At 45.2% G+C, this 22098-nt stretch overlaps 1 protein-coding gene across 1 annotated transcript in view; it reads right to left on the minus strand.

Moving 5' to 3' along the window:
* Window positions 1-609: 609 nt before the first annotated feature.
* Window positions 610-22098, minus strand: part of LRP8 (LDL receptor related protein 8) — a 248709-nt gene continuing 227220 nt past the window's right edge. The window contains 10 exon segments of the mRNA XM_075003534.1: window positions 610-1215; window positions 2441-2613; window positions 2834-2902; window positions 5794-6033; window positions 6916-7068; window positions 8851-8992; window positions 12615-12754; window positions 14387-14505; window positions 15507-15734; window positions 20589-20760. Of these exon segments, the coding sequence (XP_074859635.1) occupies window positions 1177-1215; window positions 2441-2613; window positions 2834-2902; window positions 5794-6033; window positions 6916-7068; window positions 8851-8992; window positions 12615-12754; window positions 14387-14505; window positions 15507-15734; window positions 20589-20760 (1475 nt within the window). The 3' untranslated portion in view covers window positions 610-1176.

Genomic DNA, 22098 nt, shown 5'->3' on the forward strand with positions numbered 1-22098 from the left:
GCTACATCAACTTGAGCTATATCTGCTGTGAATTCCAGGTATGGCAAGTTGGACTGCATCTCTGTGCTTCCTAACACTTCATTCATTTTAACTGTGTTCATTATAGGTAGCAACTCAGCAAGAAAAGGATTAAGAAAAGAGTTTGTAATGAGCTATCTCCAAGGAGCTGATATATGACTGCCAAACAGAGAAAACAATCACTTTTGTAAGCAGTAAACAATTCCCATGGAGCTAAAAAAAATGACAGGTTTAGATTTTCTTAAAAAAATCTACACCAAATACCCCCCATGAGAAAAATTTCTGAATGATATAAAGCTGTGTTGAAACCTATAGGAGTCTTCTGTGTGAGAAACTGTGACGACAAATTACACTTCTGATGTAAAGATTTTTTAAAAAAGAAAATTGTGTATGCTACTGCCTGCCTCTGAGGTCAGTGCATTAATCTGGACTTGAAATGCAAAGTAAACCACAGCATATTTTGACATCAGAAATTCATTCATTTTACAGAATTACTAACTATCCTATTGTACAGCTGTTTCTTACTCCCGTGGCTTTAGAGTTCAAAGCAAACTTTCCATAAACATTCCTTAAGAATTCAATCCCCCTAATTCCCATAGACTTGGGCTAGTAGTTTTAAAATATATTTATATGTGTATATATGTATATATTTATATGTCTATATATCTATCTGGTCTAGATAGATATATGTGCAGCAAGCCAAACATACAAAAAATAAATACTTTCACCCCTCTAATATATTTACAGAACAAATCTTATATCCCAATTTTGTTAATAAATATTCTAAGTTGCTTGATAGATTTTTTTACTTATGTTGATGGATAGCCACAAAGCATGTTCAGCCTATTTACAAAACCTCTGTAAATATAATTTTAAAATGACGCATAGCTATTGAACCCAGATGGTTATGTACACTGAGTTAGTAGCTCAGCAATAGCCTCTTCACTATCACGTATGGGTAGTGCAACAAGTTAAAACGTGTATAAAAGATTATACATACAAAACTCTCACATCCTTTGGATGTTTGTAGTTCATTATAACTTTGTGGTTACCCTTCTGCAACATAAATAGTAATTCATTAGATGGAGGACAAGGAAGGGGAGTTCTGTGATCCAAGCTGAATCTGTTCAGTGCATGTTATTCCATTAGGTGTGGTCCTCATGGTAACCCATCATCTTCCAGGCTTAGTGCTACACGCTATGGAAGAAGGAAAACACAATAGTGGTAAGTGTGTGAGTGACAAAGCATCATTTGATTTCTTTGGATGTGATACCCTTCTCATGAAGTATTACGCCTCCTCGCTCTCTCTCTCTCTCTCACACACACACACACCAAGTTCAATGGCATCACCACTACACTGAATAACACTTATTAGTACCTGGCCCTTCATGTATTCAATTCCCCTTCCCCAAAATGGGGATATGCACACTACAGATGTGGTGTTAAGTCAAGTTCACTGATATCTGAACTGTACATTAAAATCCTGGGGTGGGAGGTATGACAGCAATGCCAGCATTGCTATCATTACTCATTTTGCAATATATAGTGCTGTTCTTCACATCTGCACAGTTTTACTCCCATACTGATTCCCTTCCCTTTGTCCTTCCCTTTCACAACTCAGTTACAGTTGCTACACTTCATCTTAACTGATGGTTTCTTGAAGGTACGCTCCATTCAAGAAGTCACTCTGCATGGCTTCTGGTATCTCCATCAGAGTCTTATTATGTATAGTTACAGCAGAGCCTGTGGAGAAAAGCATTACTCCTGTATGCCTCATCTTGTTAAGGCAGCTTTCCTTGGCTCCATCTTCATTCTCTGCAGGGCATTTCACTTTTTAGTGCTTTACAGTTGATTATATAAAAAGAAAAAAAAGCTGTGTTCCCCCTAGCAAATACAAATTGGACTTTGCTGTTAGCCTAGTGTACGTAGCAAAAGGCAGTGGATGGAAAAGAGTAAGGCATAAGACTGACTGCCAGCTGCGTCAGGAGAAAAACCCGTCCCATTAGACTACAGCATGACATTTAGGAGCAGCCATTGTCCCTGGTTAGAATAGCCCATTCATTTTTCTTTCATGTTTAGTATTTATCACTACAATGATGGCCATGTCAGAAATACCTAAGAGAGATTCACCTCTCAGTGGAGTGCCTTGCAGGGATTTATGCACAAAATGCCACGAGAGAGAGAGAGTACCTAACTAAACGGCCAAGTGAGCTAATCTTATACAATAATATGTTCCAAAGATTCAGCAACATGATGCACATACAAGCCTAATAGGCAAAAATTGAACACCCCCCCTTATTTAATGTACTGTCTTGATGGCAAGTAGCTATAACCAACCCCCAATCCACTGAGATAATTCTGTAGTCAAACTTTCTTAGCAAGAAAAAAACTTTCCTGTGGCAGCTTGCTCAGGGACACTTACTGCTGGGTAGACATGTCCAATTTGTGCAGTCCTCGCAATATGGATTTCATCTTCATCCTCCTCTTCTGTTGTCTTTCTATATACAGGGTTATCAAAGTTCATGCTTTTAGTGTTCTTTCGTTTCCAGTTCCTCCAGATGAGGTACCCTCCCATGCACAGCAAACCAATGACCACTGAAGAAAAGAGAAAAAGCTGTCAGTTGACTATTTGGGGAAGGCTAACCTAGTGCCATATGGACCTCAAACATGTTCCCATGTGAAATTTTTCTCCTGTACCTTTCTTCCTTTGGGCAGACATGCAATTAAGTATAGCAATAATTCTCTGTGCTCCAGAAATGTCTTTTACAAGAAGTTATCAGGGTAGCCGCATTGTAAGATTGTCAGGTCTACATACCAAGAGGAACTATAATTCCAATAATTGCTGCTGCAACAGTTGATCCAAAACCTTTCCCATCAGTGGCATCTGAAACCATAAAAACAGTCTGATAAATCACATGGCACAAAATATGGCTATTGTATACTTACTTACATTTGATAATTAATCATCTTTAACCAAAACCCCTAATCATAAAACAGCTACTAAGTACTCCTGAGCCAACAACTTGACAGCTTTCTTTCCTATCCAGGGCTGTGCCACAACCATACAGTCACTCCTAAATAGTAATTAACAGCACTGAGATTTGGGGGCCTGTTAGCTTGCTGACCGCAAAGCAGGATACGACGAACAGGATCTAAAGGAGAGACGCCCCCAAAAATCAGCAAAAGTATGGCTAGAGTTGGGAAGGGGCCTGCCCTCTGGAAGAACTGAACGTATGTACATTGAGAGAAATTTACAGTAAGGCACAGCTGACTGCTGAATATGGCCACAGAATAGCATAAGATGACATGATGTGTGATCAGCTCCCATCTAAGCTTCTTCATCCTGTCACTTTATTAGCTCAATTATCAGGTGAAACCAGATATTCCCTCCCCATTATCGGGCTGAATGTGATGTCTCTGCAGCACACCTAGGTTCCTGCCATCCTGGGATGTAAAGACTGTGGGTAAGTACCAGTGCTGAGTCTTCCGAAGTCAATGTAGTAGAGCTGACAAAGCAACATATGTGCTCGGAACAGGAGCATTTTCGAAGATGATCAGCCTTCCCGTCAGGGAAGGAACAGCATAGGAGAGAGCTCCCCCACCCCCCCCGCCCCAAATCCCACACCACTCTAAAAATACAGCACTTCACATTACCTGCTGCCTGTTTGTAGTGTGAGATACTAATCACCGGCACAGTGTGCTGCTTACACCTGTTAGTAGGTATGGAAAAAATCTCACAGGGATTTCATGTGTAATGGTCCAGTGGATCAAAACTGGTCCTCTTTGTGTATATCTATTTACCTGTCCACTGTGTTGCACTCAAACCAGTCTACAGGTCTGGTCACCCATCTCAAAAAAGCTATACAGATTGACTCTCTCTAATCCAACACTGTTGGGACCTGACTGATGCTGGATGAGAGAATTTGTTGGACCATGGGAGGCCATATTGTCTAGCAGTATTACCACCATGTCTACTGCTTAAGGTGCTCTTAAAAGCCATTTAGAGGTAAATCACAGCTAAACAAGAGCTCAGCATGCTAACAGCCAGGACTGGTAGCTGGAAACAAACTTTATGGGACCACAAGAAACAGATGTTGTAAAGGCCAAAAATATAAGAGGCTTAAAAAAAGTTTGGTAGTTGCATGAAAAATAGATCCCTCAGTTGCTGTTGGCCAGGATATTCAGGGATGTTATCCCATACTCTGGGTGTCACAAAACCACCACCTGTCCAAAGCTGGGACTGGATCACTCAATAATTGCCATGTTCTGTTCATTTCCTCTGAACATCTGGCACTAGCCACTGTCTGGAGACAGCATAATGGGCTAGCTGGATCGTTCGGCTGACACAACATGGTAGCTTTTTTTCTTATATTCTTAAAGTGTGGCACAAAAAGTTTACAAGAATGTGGCCTGTAATGGAAATTGGCTTGATCAAGGAGTATATGACCCTTCATCTTGTACAGCAGAGCTCATTCTCATAGCTACATAGTCACACATCTAGTCTCTATCAGGAAAATTTCTTTGTGGTTTATCGCCGTAAGAAAATCTGAATAATCCTCATCTGTGGTTGTGACTACACCAAAGCCTGTCACGTACAAGAGCACATTTGAGCTTGGAGGCTTGTCTCAAAAATTCAACTGAATGTCTTACAAGAGAACACTGATAAATGGTAATGTCTCATTCTTCAAAATGTGTGTTTTCCAAGCTTACCAGCGTTAGCACTGACCTCAGAAATATGGTTGGTTTGACAAATGAGGAATAATTAGAAAAAGGTCTAAATATTTCATGTACTGAGACACAATGTATGGAAAACAATGTAAAAGGAACATTGTTTTTTTTTTCTAAATGAACCTCATGTCCGGTAACTCTACTAAAGCGACATTTACCAGTTAATAACATCATCCTTGTTAGCAATATTTTAATAAGATTAAACAAACATCAAACCTAATTCTTTTCTTTGTGGGTTGAAATGAGCTGCACATAGGTAACACTGATAAAGAATTTGGAAAATTGATTCTGCTTTCTGTGCACAGCTTAGCATGGGTCTTTTCTTACAGATGAGAACAGGGCTGCATCCTTTATTTCTACAATTGCTTACCAGATGCAATAGAAATGATGCCTCTGGTTCAGTGCAGTGTTCTGGAAAACAGAGGTCTTCTGTCTCAAGCACTAGTGAAAGGAGTGATGTGGCAACCTTCCTTGCCTTCGACAGCAAGGTTATGGAAAGGCAGTTCAGCTTCCCTCCATTGCCCCGCAGATATGTTGTAACCCTGACCTACAGGTATCACCTCTAAGTGTGAAAAGAACGTTAAGCCCTTTGTGGCTTATTCAATACTTTGGCTCTGTAGAGACTGACAGTAAGGAAGCCAATTAGTGCCCTCTGCAGGGGTTATTTTTGTGACATGGAAACCAATCCAGTGACATGAGATTTGCATGAAAGTAAATTTGTCAGCAGTATTTCAGAGCTTTGTGCTGAACAAAACTGATGCACGTCTCTTTGAGAAACCAGAACCTCAAATTCTGTTAGTGTAAGCCTGAATCACGAGGAACTGGACACCACAACCTGGAACCAAAGAATTCAGCGAAACTTGGGATCACTTTTCTATCCCAGGAGTTCTAGGAGTTGAGATGAAAAATCTGATTTTATTTCTGCCCACCTATGTATGCCTGTGGCTGACGTGTATATAGCACTTTTAGTCTGCCCGTTCTCCTACTAGTCCATTGATACTCCTATACCTAGCAGAAAGTAAAGAAGTAGGAAACTGATTCTCTTACAGTGCTGTGATAAATTGCTGTGTCCAGTTGTCAGCATCTTTGTGCCTATTAGGCTGGATGTGGTTGTGGGTAAGCCAACACCTGGGATTGTGATGGAGAATTGTGATACAGCTCCTGAGCTCTCACTGCTGGAATTGCTGGTATTGCTAGTTGTAGCTGCGAGGATGGCAGAAATGACAGTGCTGGTGATGGTGGATACTGGAGCTGAAACTGGTTCAGTTGTTGAGGCAGCTGGAAGATCTGAAAAGCAACTCCATGTAATTAAAATAAAAAATAGACCCTGATATCTGCTAAGGGAAGCTGCAGATAGTTAAGTCCTCCCAGATCTCCAACAGTTATAGGCAGCAATCCTTTCCAGATTTGATAATGGTTAGAAGTCTGGTTTCCATTCCTGATTTGGTATGTGGCCCAATGCCTTGCTATACCTTTGTTTGCCCATGTGCAAGATACGAATAAAATAATGTATGAAGTTCATAGTGGTGTAATGATACTTTCTTCATTAATACCTATGACGTGCTGTGTAAGGAAGATGACAAATTCAGTCATTAGCATACATTCTGGGTGTGACACCCCCCCAAAATTCAGAACTTACCCATAGGGAAATATGAGTGAAGATTCTCCTCTGGTGACACCAATGAAGAGACTAGAGTTTACTAAAGACAAATATGACATAATACTATCCAAATTATACAGTGCACACCACTCACGCCTCATGGGGTTGTGTTAATGAATGATTTTATAGAGCCACTTCACCACCATGACTTCAAACTTCTCACTTATTAGCACCTGATCTTAAGCCCACTGCACTCAGTGGGAGTCTTTCAATTGATATAAATGGGCTTTGGATCAGGACCTTAGTCTTTGTTCCCCTCCATGCATTCAACTTTTCTGATCATGCTTTGTAAATAAAGAAATTCTCAATAAAGTGACAAAAACCTATGTGCAAACGGTCCCAATTCATAGACTCCAGTAGCTAATGATTCAGGCACTGTTATCAGAGAGTGAAGTTTCTCTGATGACATAAACTGGTTTCTGGAAAGGAAGCTGGGGCTTGGTGTGGCTTGTGGAAACTTACGCCAAGCAACACCAGGTTATGAGAAATATCCCTGTTGTTGCATTTACCTTTGTAGCATTTCTTCATATCCGGGCCCAGCCACATGTTGTCAGGACAGGCGCATGTGTACTTGGGGGAATGGATTGAGATCTGAGGTGCGGGAAGACACAAGTATTCACAGCCTCCGTTAGGTTGAGAGCTAAGTTCACAGGAATCTGGAGCTGTTCAAGATGGGAAGGGGGAAAATGTTTATTGTTTCAAGCCTTGCTCTTCAATTTATCTTTTGTTCATAACAAAGAGACTCCTCTTCCTCTCCCACTTCTGAATGAGATTCTATTTGCACTCAGAACCCCTAGGAGTTTTCCATCTTCTAGAGCTTGTCCATCTGTATGAAGGCAAGTACCAGTGGCTTCACCATTGTGCACTCCCATTTTCACATACTCTATGTATTTGTTTGGATGGTTACAGCAGGGGGTGGGGAGTCAGGACTGGGTTCCATTCATTGTTAGTCCACTGACTTTAAGTCACTTAACCAGTGTTTTCACAGTATCTTCTAATTTTGGTCATCCAACTCAAGACACTTAAATCCTTTTCTTCAGTGACATTGAGTACAGTCACTGGGAGCTACGGGGATACAGTCTTTCTGATCAGGCCTTCACTATCGCAATGTTGGGCAGACTGCAACATTTTCTGCTTTACCCTTGGCCTTATTTTACTTGACTGCTTAATAACTCTTACTTCACAGGTGTTTTTAAAGCACTGGGATCTCCAGATGAAAGCTTCAAATTGTTCTGTGGGGGTTTCCTCTTTACTAACCAACACTATAGAGCAAATGTACTCAGTTTACAAGCTCATGATGGTTTTTCTACCTGCCAGCTCCACACAGTAAATCTGGGAGCTGAATGTCAAGTTTTTTGATAAGTCTCAGCAGTAACCGTGATAGTCTGTACCTGCAAAAACAATGAGGATCCTTTGACACTTTAAAGACTCAGGCTATGTCTACATGAGAAGCATCTGTTCACAGAAATGACTGTTGACAGATTGTATCCACACATGGAAAGAGCAAGCCACTCTGTTGACAGAGAGCAGCCAGACTGCCCACCCCTCTCGTCAGAACGGCTGACTGGAAGCTCTGCAAACAGGGCTGCCCAGTGAACCAGAAGCATTGTCTCTCAACTAAAGGATCCCTGGGGCATCTACCTGGCTGTTTTCTTGACAGAACACTGCCAAGAGAAGTATAGCACTGCCAGCAGATGTGCCGGGTTTTGTCGATAAACTATCGACAAAGCACATTTGTGTGTAGAAGCTATGTGGATTTTTCTGACAAAAGCTCAGTTTTGCTGCAAAAACCCTCTTGTGTAGACATAGCCTAAGAGATTTATTAGGGCATAAGCTTTCTTGGGTAAAAATACCCATCGTCAGATACATCTGATGAAGTGGTTTTTACCCAAGAAAGCTTATGCCCAAATAAATCTGCTAGTCATTAAAGTGGGACTTCTCAAAGTTTGTTGATAATCATCAGTAATAAAAGCTCTTCAGTTAGAATTCTGTTAACCATTATTCTGACAATGCTCAACTAGGAAAACATCCCACTCTTAATTGTGCAAGCTCCTTGGTGCTATCACCAGTAACTAGATAGGACAATCATTTTTTCCGTGAGCCTATCTGACCAGAATACACATAGGGGGTATATTTACTGAGTCACAAGGTGCTGTTTCATAGCTGTTGTCTCATAATATCCACAATCTCAAAGCTATCTTTCTTCCCATTAAGAAAACTGTTAGCAAGTTACTTTACAGTTTACAGCAAGTTTACGCTCTTTCCAATTTCACATGAAAGTTTTAACTGAATTAACTATTCAGGAACTTCAGTCATCAGGTACTCATTTTACATTAGCATCATCTGACTCACCTCTCCACTGCAGACAACTGGAAGGCATTTTATTTACCCGCCCAAATGAACGAACACTGTTGGACTATGGGAGCACTGAAGGCATGGCTTACCTTTTGGCTGCTTTAACTCGTGAAAGACCACAATGTCATGAGGGTTATTGAGATTCTCTGCTAAAATGGAGACATCCAGGCCATTCAACCTGTTTGCACTAAAGATAGCCTCATTCTCCAGGTCAGTCCAGAACACTTTATCCTGCAAAACACACACAAGCATTTTGATTTGGGTAAATGCAAATTCCATGGAGTGTTTGAATCTAATTCTCTGGCAGCTGTTTGGGGCAAGGCTTCCTACATCTCTCTTCTTTTGCACATTACTCAGCCACATTTTAAATGCATGCGAAACAAGCAGGTGCCCTGAGTTGAGTTTGCCCCACCTTCCAGTTCTGGCAACTCTCATCAGGCAATTTGCAATGTGTCACTGGAGTGTCTTCTACTTCAGCTGAAAACAGTGGCATTCAGCATTTTGCAGAATAGTACATTAAACAATCTAAAGACACCTACTGACCCTGAGATAATCTTGTCATTTTGTGGTCCTGCTGCATCACACCATGGTGCCACCATGCCCACTTTTGGCTTTGCAACACAAAGAGGCAAGTGTCTCAGTGTCAGGAGGTAACAAGGGGTCTGAAGAACAGCATTTTAAAAAGGGAAAAAAAATGCTTTGCGCCTCAGAGTAGCTGTGGGGTTAGGTGGAGGAAGGAGAGAACACCCTGAGCCGGCCTGGATACAGAGAAGCCATATCCATTAGTGAAAGAAGAGTTTTTGTGTTGCTTTGACTTCCAGTGGCCATGGATTTTGAATAAGATTTGAAGGAATTTCTTACAGATCTTAATGATCCCTGCACCAAAGTGCCAATGAATGCTAGTCTTCCTTCACTTTCCAAAGATGTGACCTCAAATGAATAACTCTCTCTGTACGGCAAAACCACTTACATTCTTAAATAATCTAAAACTGCAGCAGCAGATAAATCGGAGAGAGAGAGAGAGAGAGAGAGTGAGCATCCAAAAGACACATTCTGCCACTTCTGTCTCCTTCTGCAACAGCATCTTCAGAAGCAAGGAGCATTCTGCAATGATCACTGCAGATTGGTAACACTTGTGGCAAAAGATGAAATATGTAGCTAGAGAGTGCAGGATGGTTTTTAGGAATTGTTCAGAGGAGAGTGTCTTTTACCTTCAGAAAACAGTCAGTTGAAGAAGAGGGTATGTAGCATATTTTCGGTTGACAAATTACACTTTGGTACCAAATGACTGGAAGACGGCCAATATAACACCAATATTTAAAAAAGGCTCTAGAGGAGATCCTGGCAATTATAGACCGATAAGTTTAACATCAGTACCAGGTAAATTAGTAGAAACACTAGTAAAGAGTAAAATTGCAAGGCACATAGAAGAGCACGAATTGTTGGGCAAAAGTCAGCATGGTTTCTGCAGAGGGAAGTCGTGTCTGTCTAATCTATTAGAATTCTTTGAAGGGGTTAATAAACATGCGGACAAGGGGCACCCAGTGGACATAATATACCTAGATTTTCCAGAAAGCCTTTGACACGGTCCCACACCAAAGGCTTTTATGTAAATTAGGTGGTCATGGGATAGGAGGAAAGGTCCTTTCATGGATCGGGAATTGGTTAAAAGACAGAAAACAAAGGGTTGGAATAAATGGTAAATTTTCACAATGGAGGGGGGTAACTAGTGGTGTTCCCCAGGGCTCAGTCCTGGGACCGATCCTGTTCAACTTGTTCATCAATGATCTAGAAAATGAGGTAAGCAGTGAGGTGGCAAAGTTTGCAGATGACACCAAGTTGTTCAGGACAGTCAAAAGCAAAAGGGATTGTGAAGAACTACAAAAAGATCTCAGCAAACTGAGTGATTGGGCAGCAAAATGGCAAATGAAATTTAATGTGGGTAAGTGTAAGGTAATGCATGTTGGAAAAAATAACCCAAATTATACGTACTACATGATGGGGTCAAATTTAGCTACGACAGATCAGGAAAGGGATCTTGGAGTTATAGTGGATAGTTCTCTGAAGACATCCACGCAGTGTGCAGCGGCAGTTAGTAAGGCAAATAGGATGTTAGGAATTATTAAAAAAGGGATCGATAATAAGACAAAAGATATCATACTTCCCCTATATAAAACTATGGTACGCCCACATCTCGAGTACTGCGTGCAGATGTGGTCTCCTCACCTCAAAAAAGATATATTGGCATTAGAAAAGGTTCAGAAAAGGGCGACTAAGATGATTAGGGGCTTGGAAAGGGTCCCATATGGGGAGAGGCTAGAGAGACTGGGACTTTTCAGTTTGGAAAAGAGGCGATTGAGGGGCGATATGATAGAGGTATATAAAATCATGAATGGTGTGGAGAAAGTGAATATAGAAAAATTATTTACCTTTTCCCATAATACAAGAACTAGGGGACACCAAATGAAATTGATGGGTAGTAGGTTCAAAACTAATAAAAGGAAATTTTTCTTCACACAGCGCACAGTCAACCTGTGGAACTCCTTGCCCGAGGAGGCTGTGAAGGCCAGGACTCTATTAGGGTTTAAAAAAGAGCTTGATAAATTTTTGCAGGTCAGGTCCATAAATGGCTATTAGCCAGGGATAAAGTATGGTGCCCTAGCCTTCATAACAAGGGCAGGAGATGGATGGCAGGAGATAAATCACTTGTCTTCTGTTCTCCTTCTCTGGGGCACCTGGCATTGGCCACCGTCGGCAGATGGGATGCTGGGCTTGATGGACCTTTGGTCTGACCCAGTATGGCCATTCTTATGTTCTTATGTTCTTATGTACATAAAAGAGATTCTGCAAATACTGTTGATGTAGTACTTAATGCAATATCCCATTAAAATCAGCAAGGCTATGCATGTCAATAAGCGCATCAAGGTAGTATGTGCCTGCAGGATAGAGCTCTTAATTTTGAGACGTGTTTGAGTCCTTTAGTTGAGTGCCATGCACCAGAGCAAGGCTAACTCAGCCTGAAAGCGAGAGAAACGTCTAGGTTTATGTTTAAATTGGACGAGTACACAAGATCTTCCTAAAGACAAATCCTGCCATCGGACAAGTACACAGGGTTCTCAACTCTTCTCCTTTAACATCACTGCCAGCTTCCAAAGGGTTTGTAGAAATTTCTAGCTGGGCACACTGAACCTTGGTGCAGGCTGTCACGCCGTACGTACCAGACAGTGCACACAATTAGCAACTTGGCAGGCTAAGGAAAGGAGCACACGCTGCATGGGCCTGGTAAAATGCAAAGCAAGGAAACCACAGTGTGGATGAGATGTAAGAAGTGTTCAGAGCAAAGTGCACTGTACAATGTGCGGCACATAGCTCCCTACCAGACACCCAGTTGAGAGGATGCTCGGTGTTATGGGGCCTGAGCCTAAGCACTGACGTGTTCTCTCACAGGAGATGCTCCCTCTGCAGGATCAGGCCAGTAGTTAGTGAAAGGCTGTAGAGCCCGACAGCAATCATGGCAAACTGCCTGTGTTTTCTCCTGCCAGGAATTCGGCCATTAGATAAGCAGTTAATGTGACTATAATCAAATTACGCCATTAGCCCACTTCAGTTACGCAGGTGGTGCCAGTGTAGACAGGGTGCTGCTCCCCACCACAAAAGAAATGCATTATATAACAGATGTGGCTCATGGTGAAAGAACGCGCCTTGCTGTACTCACACCAGACTAACAGCTTTTTGCACCAGCTAATGCATACTGTGAACTGCTCATGCTATGCACAGGACACAGCTTTCGATCACGAGATCCCATGGTTTCCTGCGCTCCCCAGGAAGCTCTGCATCCATTCCCCACTCTTACCTCAAACACAGCTAGTCCAAAAGGGTGGCTCAGGTCATCAGCAGAAGAGATGAGAACCTTCCTGTTGCTCCCGTTGAAGTCAATGCTTGACAGTAAGTGCAGCTTGGAGTCCACCCAGTAGAGACGCTGATTCAGTAAATCTGAGCCAGGGAACATGGTGGTGCAGAATTACTGTACATACAGTTACAGCACTTCTGCTATTGGCCATTGGAAGAGTGGCTAACCCCACCTGGACTGTTGAGCCCTTTGATTTATTACTGTGGTGGTGATGTTGGTCACTGGCCAGACACTCTGAACCAGGTGCCAATAACTAATGTGCTGTTATGTGTTTGTGAGAGCTGCTAGCCTGACAGCCCAGATACTGAGGCAGTCGTCTCTCTGACCAAGTAAAACAGGCCAGCTGGCTTGCAGGCTTCCCAGCTCCACCCCAGCAATAGCTTTCAGCTTTGGGCTTGTTTTCACATATAGTGCTACAATGGCGGTGGGGCACCCACAATGCCAGAACACTTTAGTTGTGACAGTGCTTATACTGGGGTGGGCAAACCATGGCCCCCTGGCTGTATCCAGCCCTTGAGCTTCTTCCATTAGGTTAGGGGCTTGCCTTGTCCTGCTCTGCATGTGCAATGGCTCCACACAGGTCTGGAAGTGGCCTTGCACGCTGTCCCTGCCCCAAGCACCATCTCTGCAGCTCCTATTGGCCAGGACCCATGGCCAATGGGAGCTGCAGGTGCGGTGCCCTGCAGAAGGGGCAGTGCACAGGGCCATGTGTCCCCTGCCTCTGCATGGGACTGAATGGGGGGATGGGCCACTGCTTCCAGGAGATGCTTCATCTAAGCACTGCCCAGATCCTGCATCCCTGAGACCTCCCACACCACATCCCCCTTCCTGCCCTCCAAACCCTTCGGTCCCAGTCACCCCTCATTCCCAGCTATACCCCAGAGTCTGCACCCCCTGCTGGAGCCTCACCCTTTGGTGACCTAACCCCCTGCTCAAGCTCTGATCCCCCTGCTGTATCTCAAACCCTCATCTCCAACCCAAACCCAGAGCCTGCCTCTGCCTCGCCCCCCCTTGCCCCACGCCCATGCTTCCCAATCCCTTGGCTCAGCCAATTGCCCCTTCTGCTCTCAGAACTCTTGTGCCAGCTGAGTGCAAGATACCCCAGAGAGGGGAAAGACAGAGTGCCATCCCCCAACACGTCAGCCACACAGCTGGACTGGCAGGCGGGGGAGCAGGCTGAGCCTTGTGGAGGGAGACAGCAGCAAGCAGACGCTTTCCTTTCATGCCAGAAAAATAAGGCATTCTGCCTCTGGGAGGCTTCCCATGGACTGGTACAGCTCCACACCCTCTCCAATGTGCGGCTGTTTCTTAGCATCACACCTGAGCCCATTCGCATCACAGCACACTTACATGGCGTGGAGTCAGTCACATCCCTCTCTTGAAAACAAGCTTGGGATCCCATCAGCACTCACTGACCAGCACAGTGCTTGCTGCTGAGATGAAACTACTGACCATCTTAAGCGTTCAGGTAGTCAGTGACTGTTGCCAGGACTTGACTTAACAGGTCAACAGTTCAAGTACAGGAGGTGACCTTCTGTATTGGAGGGAACTTGCTGGTCACTTGATTGTGTGACAGATGCTTGTTAGTCTGGTTGTCAATGATTATGGGTTTTTTGTTCCACTCCTGTATAACAATAGCAAATTTAAAGAGCCCTCAGACACAGGGAGTTTTATCACTTGCTGCCCACTGAGCTATTACTGAGAAAGTGACTTACCCAGGGTGATGCCATTAGGCCACTCAATGTTGTCTGTTACCAGCACTTGCCGATCCATACCGTTCAGGCCAGACTTTTCAATTTTAGCTTTGTCTCCCCAGTCAGACCAGTACATGTACCTGAAAGAGCCACAGAAGGGAAAAGTGACCAACGCAGATTAAATGCAGGAATGGCTCTATCCCAAGGTATCTGTCTGCGCACTTTGAATGGGGTGTCTTAAATCAGGAAGTCTGTCACCCTTTTGTACTCGATCTGTTAGGTCGGGGTCAGTAATCTTTTTGAGGCAGAGTGCCACAATTTGAGTGTCTGACCTCTATGTCTGGGCGGAGTGCTGGTGATCCTGTTTAAATAGTCCGACTCGCAACAGCTTCATTAATAAATAAATGAAGCTGCAGAGCTTTACCAGTTAGGTGGTGGTTGGCAGCATTATCTGGTCTTTCGTTAATCCACAGGCAGCCTAGCTTTGAGCAAGGTCCTGGCTGCGTGGGGGAGGAGGGGCAGGGCTGAGCTCCCAACTCTTGCGCTGATGAAAATTGGCTCACTTGCTGCTCTTGGCACCTGTGCCACAGGTTGCTGATTGCTGTGTTAGGCCTTTGCTCATCCAGCCCATTTTATCACCTGTGCAATGGAGCTGATGGGATCCTACTAGATATGTTTTAACCTGAAGTGTGTGTGGTACCGTGGAACTACATTACCCCAGCGTTTAAAAACATTCTTTTGTACAAGTGAAATAGCTCTTGGCATTTCTGCTGGAGCCAGCACTGCACACATGCATCAGACTACCTCAGTTTTTCTTACAAATCACGTACCCGGCGTTACACTGGACCAGCTCATCCCCGTTTGACACATGAAATGTGCAAAAGAATTTCTGAGCCCAGCTCAAAGCTGCTTTTAATTGCAGCCAGAGACTGAATGCTGCAAAGATTTAAACATGCATTTTAACTTTCAGTGTTTCAGCAGTCACTGAGTTCAACAGAACTACTCCTGTGCATAAAGTTAAGGAGGTTTGCATGTATTGGCAGGACTGGAGCCAGAGTCTGAGAACTCACAAGAGGAGTGAACACAAGACTGGAACGTGCCAGCTTGAAACCATGAGGCAGAACTCCACCTTCACACCTACCCCCGTATCGGATCAACTGCAATAGCTCTGGGCTCGCTTAGGTCAGTGCTGAATAGTGTCGTCCTCCTGCTTCCATCAGCAGTGGCCACAGAAATGGTCTTGTTTCCTGAATCTGTCCAGTAGATGTTCTTGTGAACCCAGTCTATCGCCAGGCCTTCGGGGGAGTTCAGCTGACTGTCTATCAAAATCACCTGCTCGGCCGTGTCGCTGGCTTTGTCTATGTAGGCACTGCAAAGACACGAATCTTCACTGAATCGAACTAACAGTGCAGTAAAGGCCAGTACAAGTAAGCAAGTTGAAAAGCTGCAGCCATGCATGGAGGAGAAAATAAGTTACAGGGAGACTCTGGGCAACATACTGAAGCAGGACACAAACACAGCCTGATTATCTCAAACTCCCAAACTCTGGTAATAATATATCTTTCCCTCTCTCCCCCCGTTACCCCCTTGTTTTGCCATAGCTACTGGAGGTGCCTTTTTTGTAAAAAAGTGCCGGTATTCAGCCAGCTTTCCCGTGCACTCCTCCCCCTGGCCAATCCCACGGCTGGGGCTGCCGAGGTGGTGGAACTCAGCACCAGCAAGTACCGCACCCCCAAAAGTAGCACTGGCTATTGGACTGTGAGCACTTCAGGGCAGGAAGTGGTTGTTTATTTGTTTTAAAGCTCTGTGCACATGCGCTGTCTGGCAGGGTGATCTTTAAGCATGTGACTTCAACAGGACTTAAGCGCACACTAAAAGTTCAGTACAAAAACAGATGGACTTCAGCACGTGCTGAAAGATGAACACAGACTCATGTGTGTTGCTGAATTTGGGCCCGTGTAATTAGTACTACAGTAATCCCTGGAAATGCCTGATTTCGAGTTATGCTTAACTCGCTTTAATGTGAGCTAAGTGTAGCTCAAAATCCTACTCCCCCGGGCCCTGACTCAACCTCCCCAGCCCCTGATTCAACACCCCCCACCCTGGTTCAACCCCTCCATACGGCCCCAGCTCACCCCTCCCACGCCTGCCTCTGGCTCAACTCCACCTCCCCCTCATGGCTTCAGCTGACGCCCCCATGCAGCACTGGCTCACACCCCCACCCCCTGCGCGTGGCTCCAGCTCAACCCTCCCCTCCACAGGAACATGTGGCCCCAGCTCAGCTCCACTCCACTGCAGTCCTACCCCACCCCAGGTTTAACCCCCCTGCCCCCTCTCACAGCCCCAATTCACCACCAGGCTTAACCCTCCCCAACTGCACCACCCCCAACCAGGACATATCTTTCCAAAGGGGCTCCGGGTGCTCCTGCTGCTTCCCTGGCTGCAGAATGTGCGTTCCGCCAGGAAAAAGCCACACCCCCACCCCCCGGCTCAACTTATGCAAAATTTGAGTTATGCAAGGGTGTGTGGGAACAGAACCCTTGCGTAACTCCAGGGAGTACTATAATGCAATTTTCTTCTACAAATAGCTTAGCTGAGGGATTCACAGTTAAGAGAACTGGGAGAGAGATTAGACAACGATCCATTATCCAAGACTGCCGGGAGACATTAATATCAGTGGCAACTATCTTTAAAAATATCAATAGAAAAACCTCACCTGCACACTCTATAAATATGATAGTGGCACTCCTAGGAGCACCCAGAAAGGCAGCGTCTGCTTTGTTACACCTGTGTCATTCACTGAAGTGAACCTATAGGGAATCACCTCACATTTGCACCAGGAGAAGACTGAAATCCGGCCCTATAGTCTTCCTGAATAGGACCACTACCTGGCCCAAGGCCATGAGAAAAGGAGCCAAGGGATGTCCAAGAATGACTCTGGCAGAGAAACTAGGAAACAAATTAATGTGAAGAGGCAGAATGCTTTCAAGTCTTGGTACCATCTGCAGCTAAACCACCCTGCGTTCCTGTAAACTACACAGGCTGGGTTAACACTTGGAAGAGCAGTCCTTCTCCATTCTGAGTGATCTTCCTGTAGTGTCTGTCTAGCATCCCCCAGTGACTTGTTTACATGATCAACAATATCGAGATCACTTGAAGATCCATACTAACCCAGCAGTTTAGAACCATTCAGCATGAAGGTAGGCTGGATGGTTATTGCACAGTATGAGTGGATGGGCAGATTTGAAGATGGTGCCTCAGAATCAGCTAAAGCTTCATAGACCAGAATGATGCATGATGGTAAGGAGACGACACTTTTCTAGAGCATCTGCGTACTTCTTTCAGGCTGCCTTCCTGCAGTCCCATCTCAGTTTGTCAAAGGCTCAAATGATTGGGAGTTGTCGGCCAGTGTGGATAAGAGAAGGTCTGTGTTGGCTTTTTGGGGCATCTTTCAGGGCGAGATATGAAGCAAGTTGGGAATGATCATCCACAGACAGCACCCAGCATAAATCAGGAGAGCATTCTCTTGCCTGTAATTATTTGCTTTACTAGTTTGCTACTGCATTTCAAATTAATTGCAGATTACAGTTAACCACAGCATGCGGCAGGTGGAGTTCTGCCCCACCACTGCTGGGAGATCAAGGTCATTTGCATAAACTGTCTTCAATATCAGTTCAGATGTCACTATCTTAAATAGAAGAGTTAGCAGCTAATAGGTGATTATGACTTGTGGAAAAGCTACCAGCAGCAAAAACGTCCTGCTGCTTGGACAGAGAACAAACCTTTGATGTAGCCATGATGGGGGCAACTGAAGTCCTAAACTCTGAAGGTATTCACTGCCTGCGTGCTTTAGAAGTAACAGGGTTTGTTAAATAATTCTCTGCATATGACCATATAACCTTAACCCACCCCAGTTAAACATTTTCAAGTGTCAGACTTTCAAAGCGAAAGCAGCCAGCAGCCATCCCAATCACTGTCCTATTTGCACTGCCCCAGAGTGCTCACAGAGCTACTTACCTACCTGGTTGGCCGCTTCATTACCTCATCACAGCCTGGGCAACTTTCCCTACCACTGGAATCTGAATTATTGCAGCCTATAGACTCCCTGTAGTTCCGCTCTGTACTGAAACTAGTAAACCGTGCTCTGATTATTAGCTGAAAACCAGAGCGGATCACTACAGATGCTTCAATAGAGCGCAATATTAATGCAAATCAGAGCACACAACAGGGAGGTTTGGTGCATAAATTAAATGCAGCTGCACTTTTTGATTAAGCCCACTAATAGCAAACAAATTTGGTTCCTGTATCCCAGTGACATGCAGACTTGTTTTCAGCAGGTGCCTGTTCCATAATACGGGGGTAGGTGCAGAAACACCTGGGGATGGGAAGATAGTGGAAGAAAACAGGGTATGGCTAAAGGCACTGGAGCAGAATTTAGGAGATACAACACTGTGGAGTTTCACAAACTTCCAGTGAAGGTTGGGCAAGTCCCTTATGGCTGTATTCACCATTGGAACATAAGCATTCCCATGCTGAAAGCTGCAGCAGCTAACTCAGAGATGCCCTGCTGCTTAGTGGAATACACAACTCCACAGCAGGCGGCCACCCAGGCTTCTTAAACAATGTATGGGGAACATTAGGCACCTTAGAATGGAACAGACAAAACCCAGCAAGAGGAGTGGGAAGCTGACTAATCTAACCAGAGGCCTAGGTCCTGCCCCACAGCAGACTAAGGGAGCCTACCTTCAGGGCTCTCTCTGCTTGATACCACAGCTGTAACCCCTCTCCTGCAGCCACAAGCATCTAACTCGATATCACATACAGTAAACCCTCAAGAAGCGTGATTTTGATTTGTGCTTAACTTGCATTAATGTGAGTTAAGTGCAAATTGAAACTAAGTCCCTGCCCCGGTAGCTGGGAGAAACTGCAGTGCAAGCAGCTGTGCGCCCCGCAAGCTGGGAGAAGCCAGGGTCCGCATGGCTGTCCCCTGCCACTTCCTCCATCTGCCCACCCACCCAGCCAACCCCTCCCCCAATTTACGTGAAATTCAGTTTACACAGAGGTTGCCCAGGACACAACCTCCATGGAAATCGAGGGATTATTGTACTTGAAATATTCGCTGGGTCTGCCAGGGAAATGCCCTAATCACTGGACTACCCGGTCGTTTCTCACTGCCTCTCTGGCCCAAGTAATGGTGAAACATTTCATACACAATGGAGCAGCTTCAGCAGATGAGACTGGGAGAAACATTCCAGAGCGCTGCATAGCCCTGCAAGGTGGGAGGCCTGGGTTCATGGCCCTGATCCATAGCAGGGAGCAGAGGAATTTGAATCCAGGGCTCCCACATCCGGGGTGAGTGCTCTCGCCACTGGGATATTATGAGAAAGGGTCTGTGGTACGTCACCAAGTTTGGGCAGGATCTAATCTCCTAGCTGTGTTCTGAGTAAACCCCTAGGACTGGCTGTGACTAGGACTGTGGAAGAGCTGGGAAAATGCCACACTTGAGAAACCTGCTGGGACTCGGATGTGAGTGAGGCGCTAGGCTGCTCAGTGCTGTCAGGACTTAGGAGTCTGCATACATGCCCAGGAGTACAGATTTAGGCATCGGGGGATTTTATGGGTGGAAACACAGGCACCTGCGACATAGGCAACAGCCCAGCAGTGGCTTTGGACTTAAGTGCCTGAAGCGTCAGCTGGCTATCAACACCCCACTGGTGGCACACCCCCAAGTCTTGCTGTTCATTACCCACCTGTAACATGACGATAATGGCACCTCCCTTCTCCCACCATTTGCCTGGCTTGTGCATTGGACGGTGAGTGCTTTGGGGCACATCCTGTCTGTGGTTTTGTGCAGCATAGAGCACAGAGAAGCTCTGTTTCAGCTGGCATCCCTAAGCATGACTGTAACACAAATACATACTTGCAAGGCAGACAATACGGCTGCAAAGTTGCAGAAGTGTCTGCTAGTACCACAAAAAGTGCTCTTGTGTTCTCAGCTCAGGTACTTGTACATGGGAGGCATATACCTATGCATTTTCGTAGGGCCGCTGAACATCTGGCCCATCACGTGTAGGCAAACAGACTATGGTCCTATGGATGGATGTTACTCTCCATGATACTGTTCAGCAGAATGGGTGCATCCTTACAAATCATCATTACTACCTCTAGCATAAAATGAACCATATTATGGGCACCAGAACATATACCTGCCCTGGCCCATTACCTGTAGATCTTTCTGTAGAACAAATCACACCAGTATATCCTGTTTGTTGCCACCTCCACATCCAAAGCCACCACATTCTTCAGCATGGGGATAAGACGGGAATAGTCCCTTTTCACCAGGTCTATCTTGCGTACCTCGTGGCGGTTGGTGAAGATCAGGTATGGGCTTTTGCCTGTCACGGTAAACAAACAGGCCGAGCTATTATTTTTCCAGTTGACTTGACAGCAGAAATCTAAAAGCCACACCCAGCTCTTATACATACACATAGACACATCTCATACACAGCATAACACGGAGGGAGAGCTCACTGAAGCCAATGGAATCATGCTGCCTAATGATTTGCAGTGATAGCCTAGGAGGAAGTTTTACTGTGTGCCAGAAGCAAATGTCGCTGGTTCCCAGAGCAGGAGCCATTCCAAGAGAACATGGAGAGTCCGAGCAGCAGTGGGTTGCCAGCACAGCAGCACCTTTGCTCTTATTCTGCTCAGCTTGCTAAGAGATCACAAGAGAAACACTGAGGGGTTTCTTCGCTCTCCATGATATAATTTTAAATGTAAAGCATAAGGGCCGATGCTGGTTGCTTATGCCTGGATGAGCCGGGGACAGGGTGTGAGTAGGCACAGCCATCCCTTGCCAGCCTGGGGACAGGGAGCAGTCAAAGGCTTCCTTGGGGTTGTCCTGACTGAGTTCAAAGCGCAGAGGCATGTTGGTGCCGTGTGCAAATATATGAGCACACGCCTGGCCCCCAGACACTGGCATTGCAGATAGCACATGTGGCACCTTCTAACATAAGCAGTAGGGAACACACAAGTGTGCTCACGCCGAGCTCTCGGAGCAGGTGTGGACAACCTGGGCCAGTGGGCCGCATGCAGCCCATCGAAGTTCCACGAGACATTTTGTTTGCCGTCGCCCATGCCCAGGTTTCTGGATTCCACTGGTCTCTGTCCGTATATTTTTTTCTTACCAGCATTACTAAGGTAACACACACAAAAAGCAATGGCACATGAAGTGCAGCATGTGCAACCCCGACCGTGAGAGCTGCGAGTGTCTGCTAGAATCAAAATACTGTTACAGTTCAATCTTCAGAGACAGCCAATTCTACGTAGGCAGGTGCAGTTAGCAAAACTACCCTATCCCGGGAGATCATCTTGGTTATGATGACCTTGTAGCCCACTGAGATGAAGGAGGGACCATTCACGCAGTCCCCTCACCACCCTAGGTGGGCCGTCACTGTCATGGACTCACTCAGTTGGTGCCTGCCCTTCACTGGTAGAAAGCCCTTCACCCAGCAGCTCATGCCAAACGTAGCGGCATCCATCTGTCCTGCGACTGAGGTGCTAAGGCCAAAGGCCAGCCCAGAAATTCCAGCAGAAAATGTCATATTGATTTTTCTTACAACAAACTGAGGAGAGACAGAAGCACAGTATCAGTGCTATTTTCCTTGGGCAAATGTGTGAGTACTTACTCAGGCAAACCAACCCGCCCCCTGCATTGCACAGAGCGTAGATAT

The sequence above is a fragment of the Carettochelys insculpta genome, chromosome 9 (genome assembly GCF_033958435.1).
Source record: "Carettochelys insculpta isolate YL-2023 chromosome 9, ASM3395843v1, whole genome shotgun sequence".
NCBI lineage: Eukaryota > Metazoa > Chordata > Testudines > Carettochelyidae > Carettochelys > Carettochelys insculpta.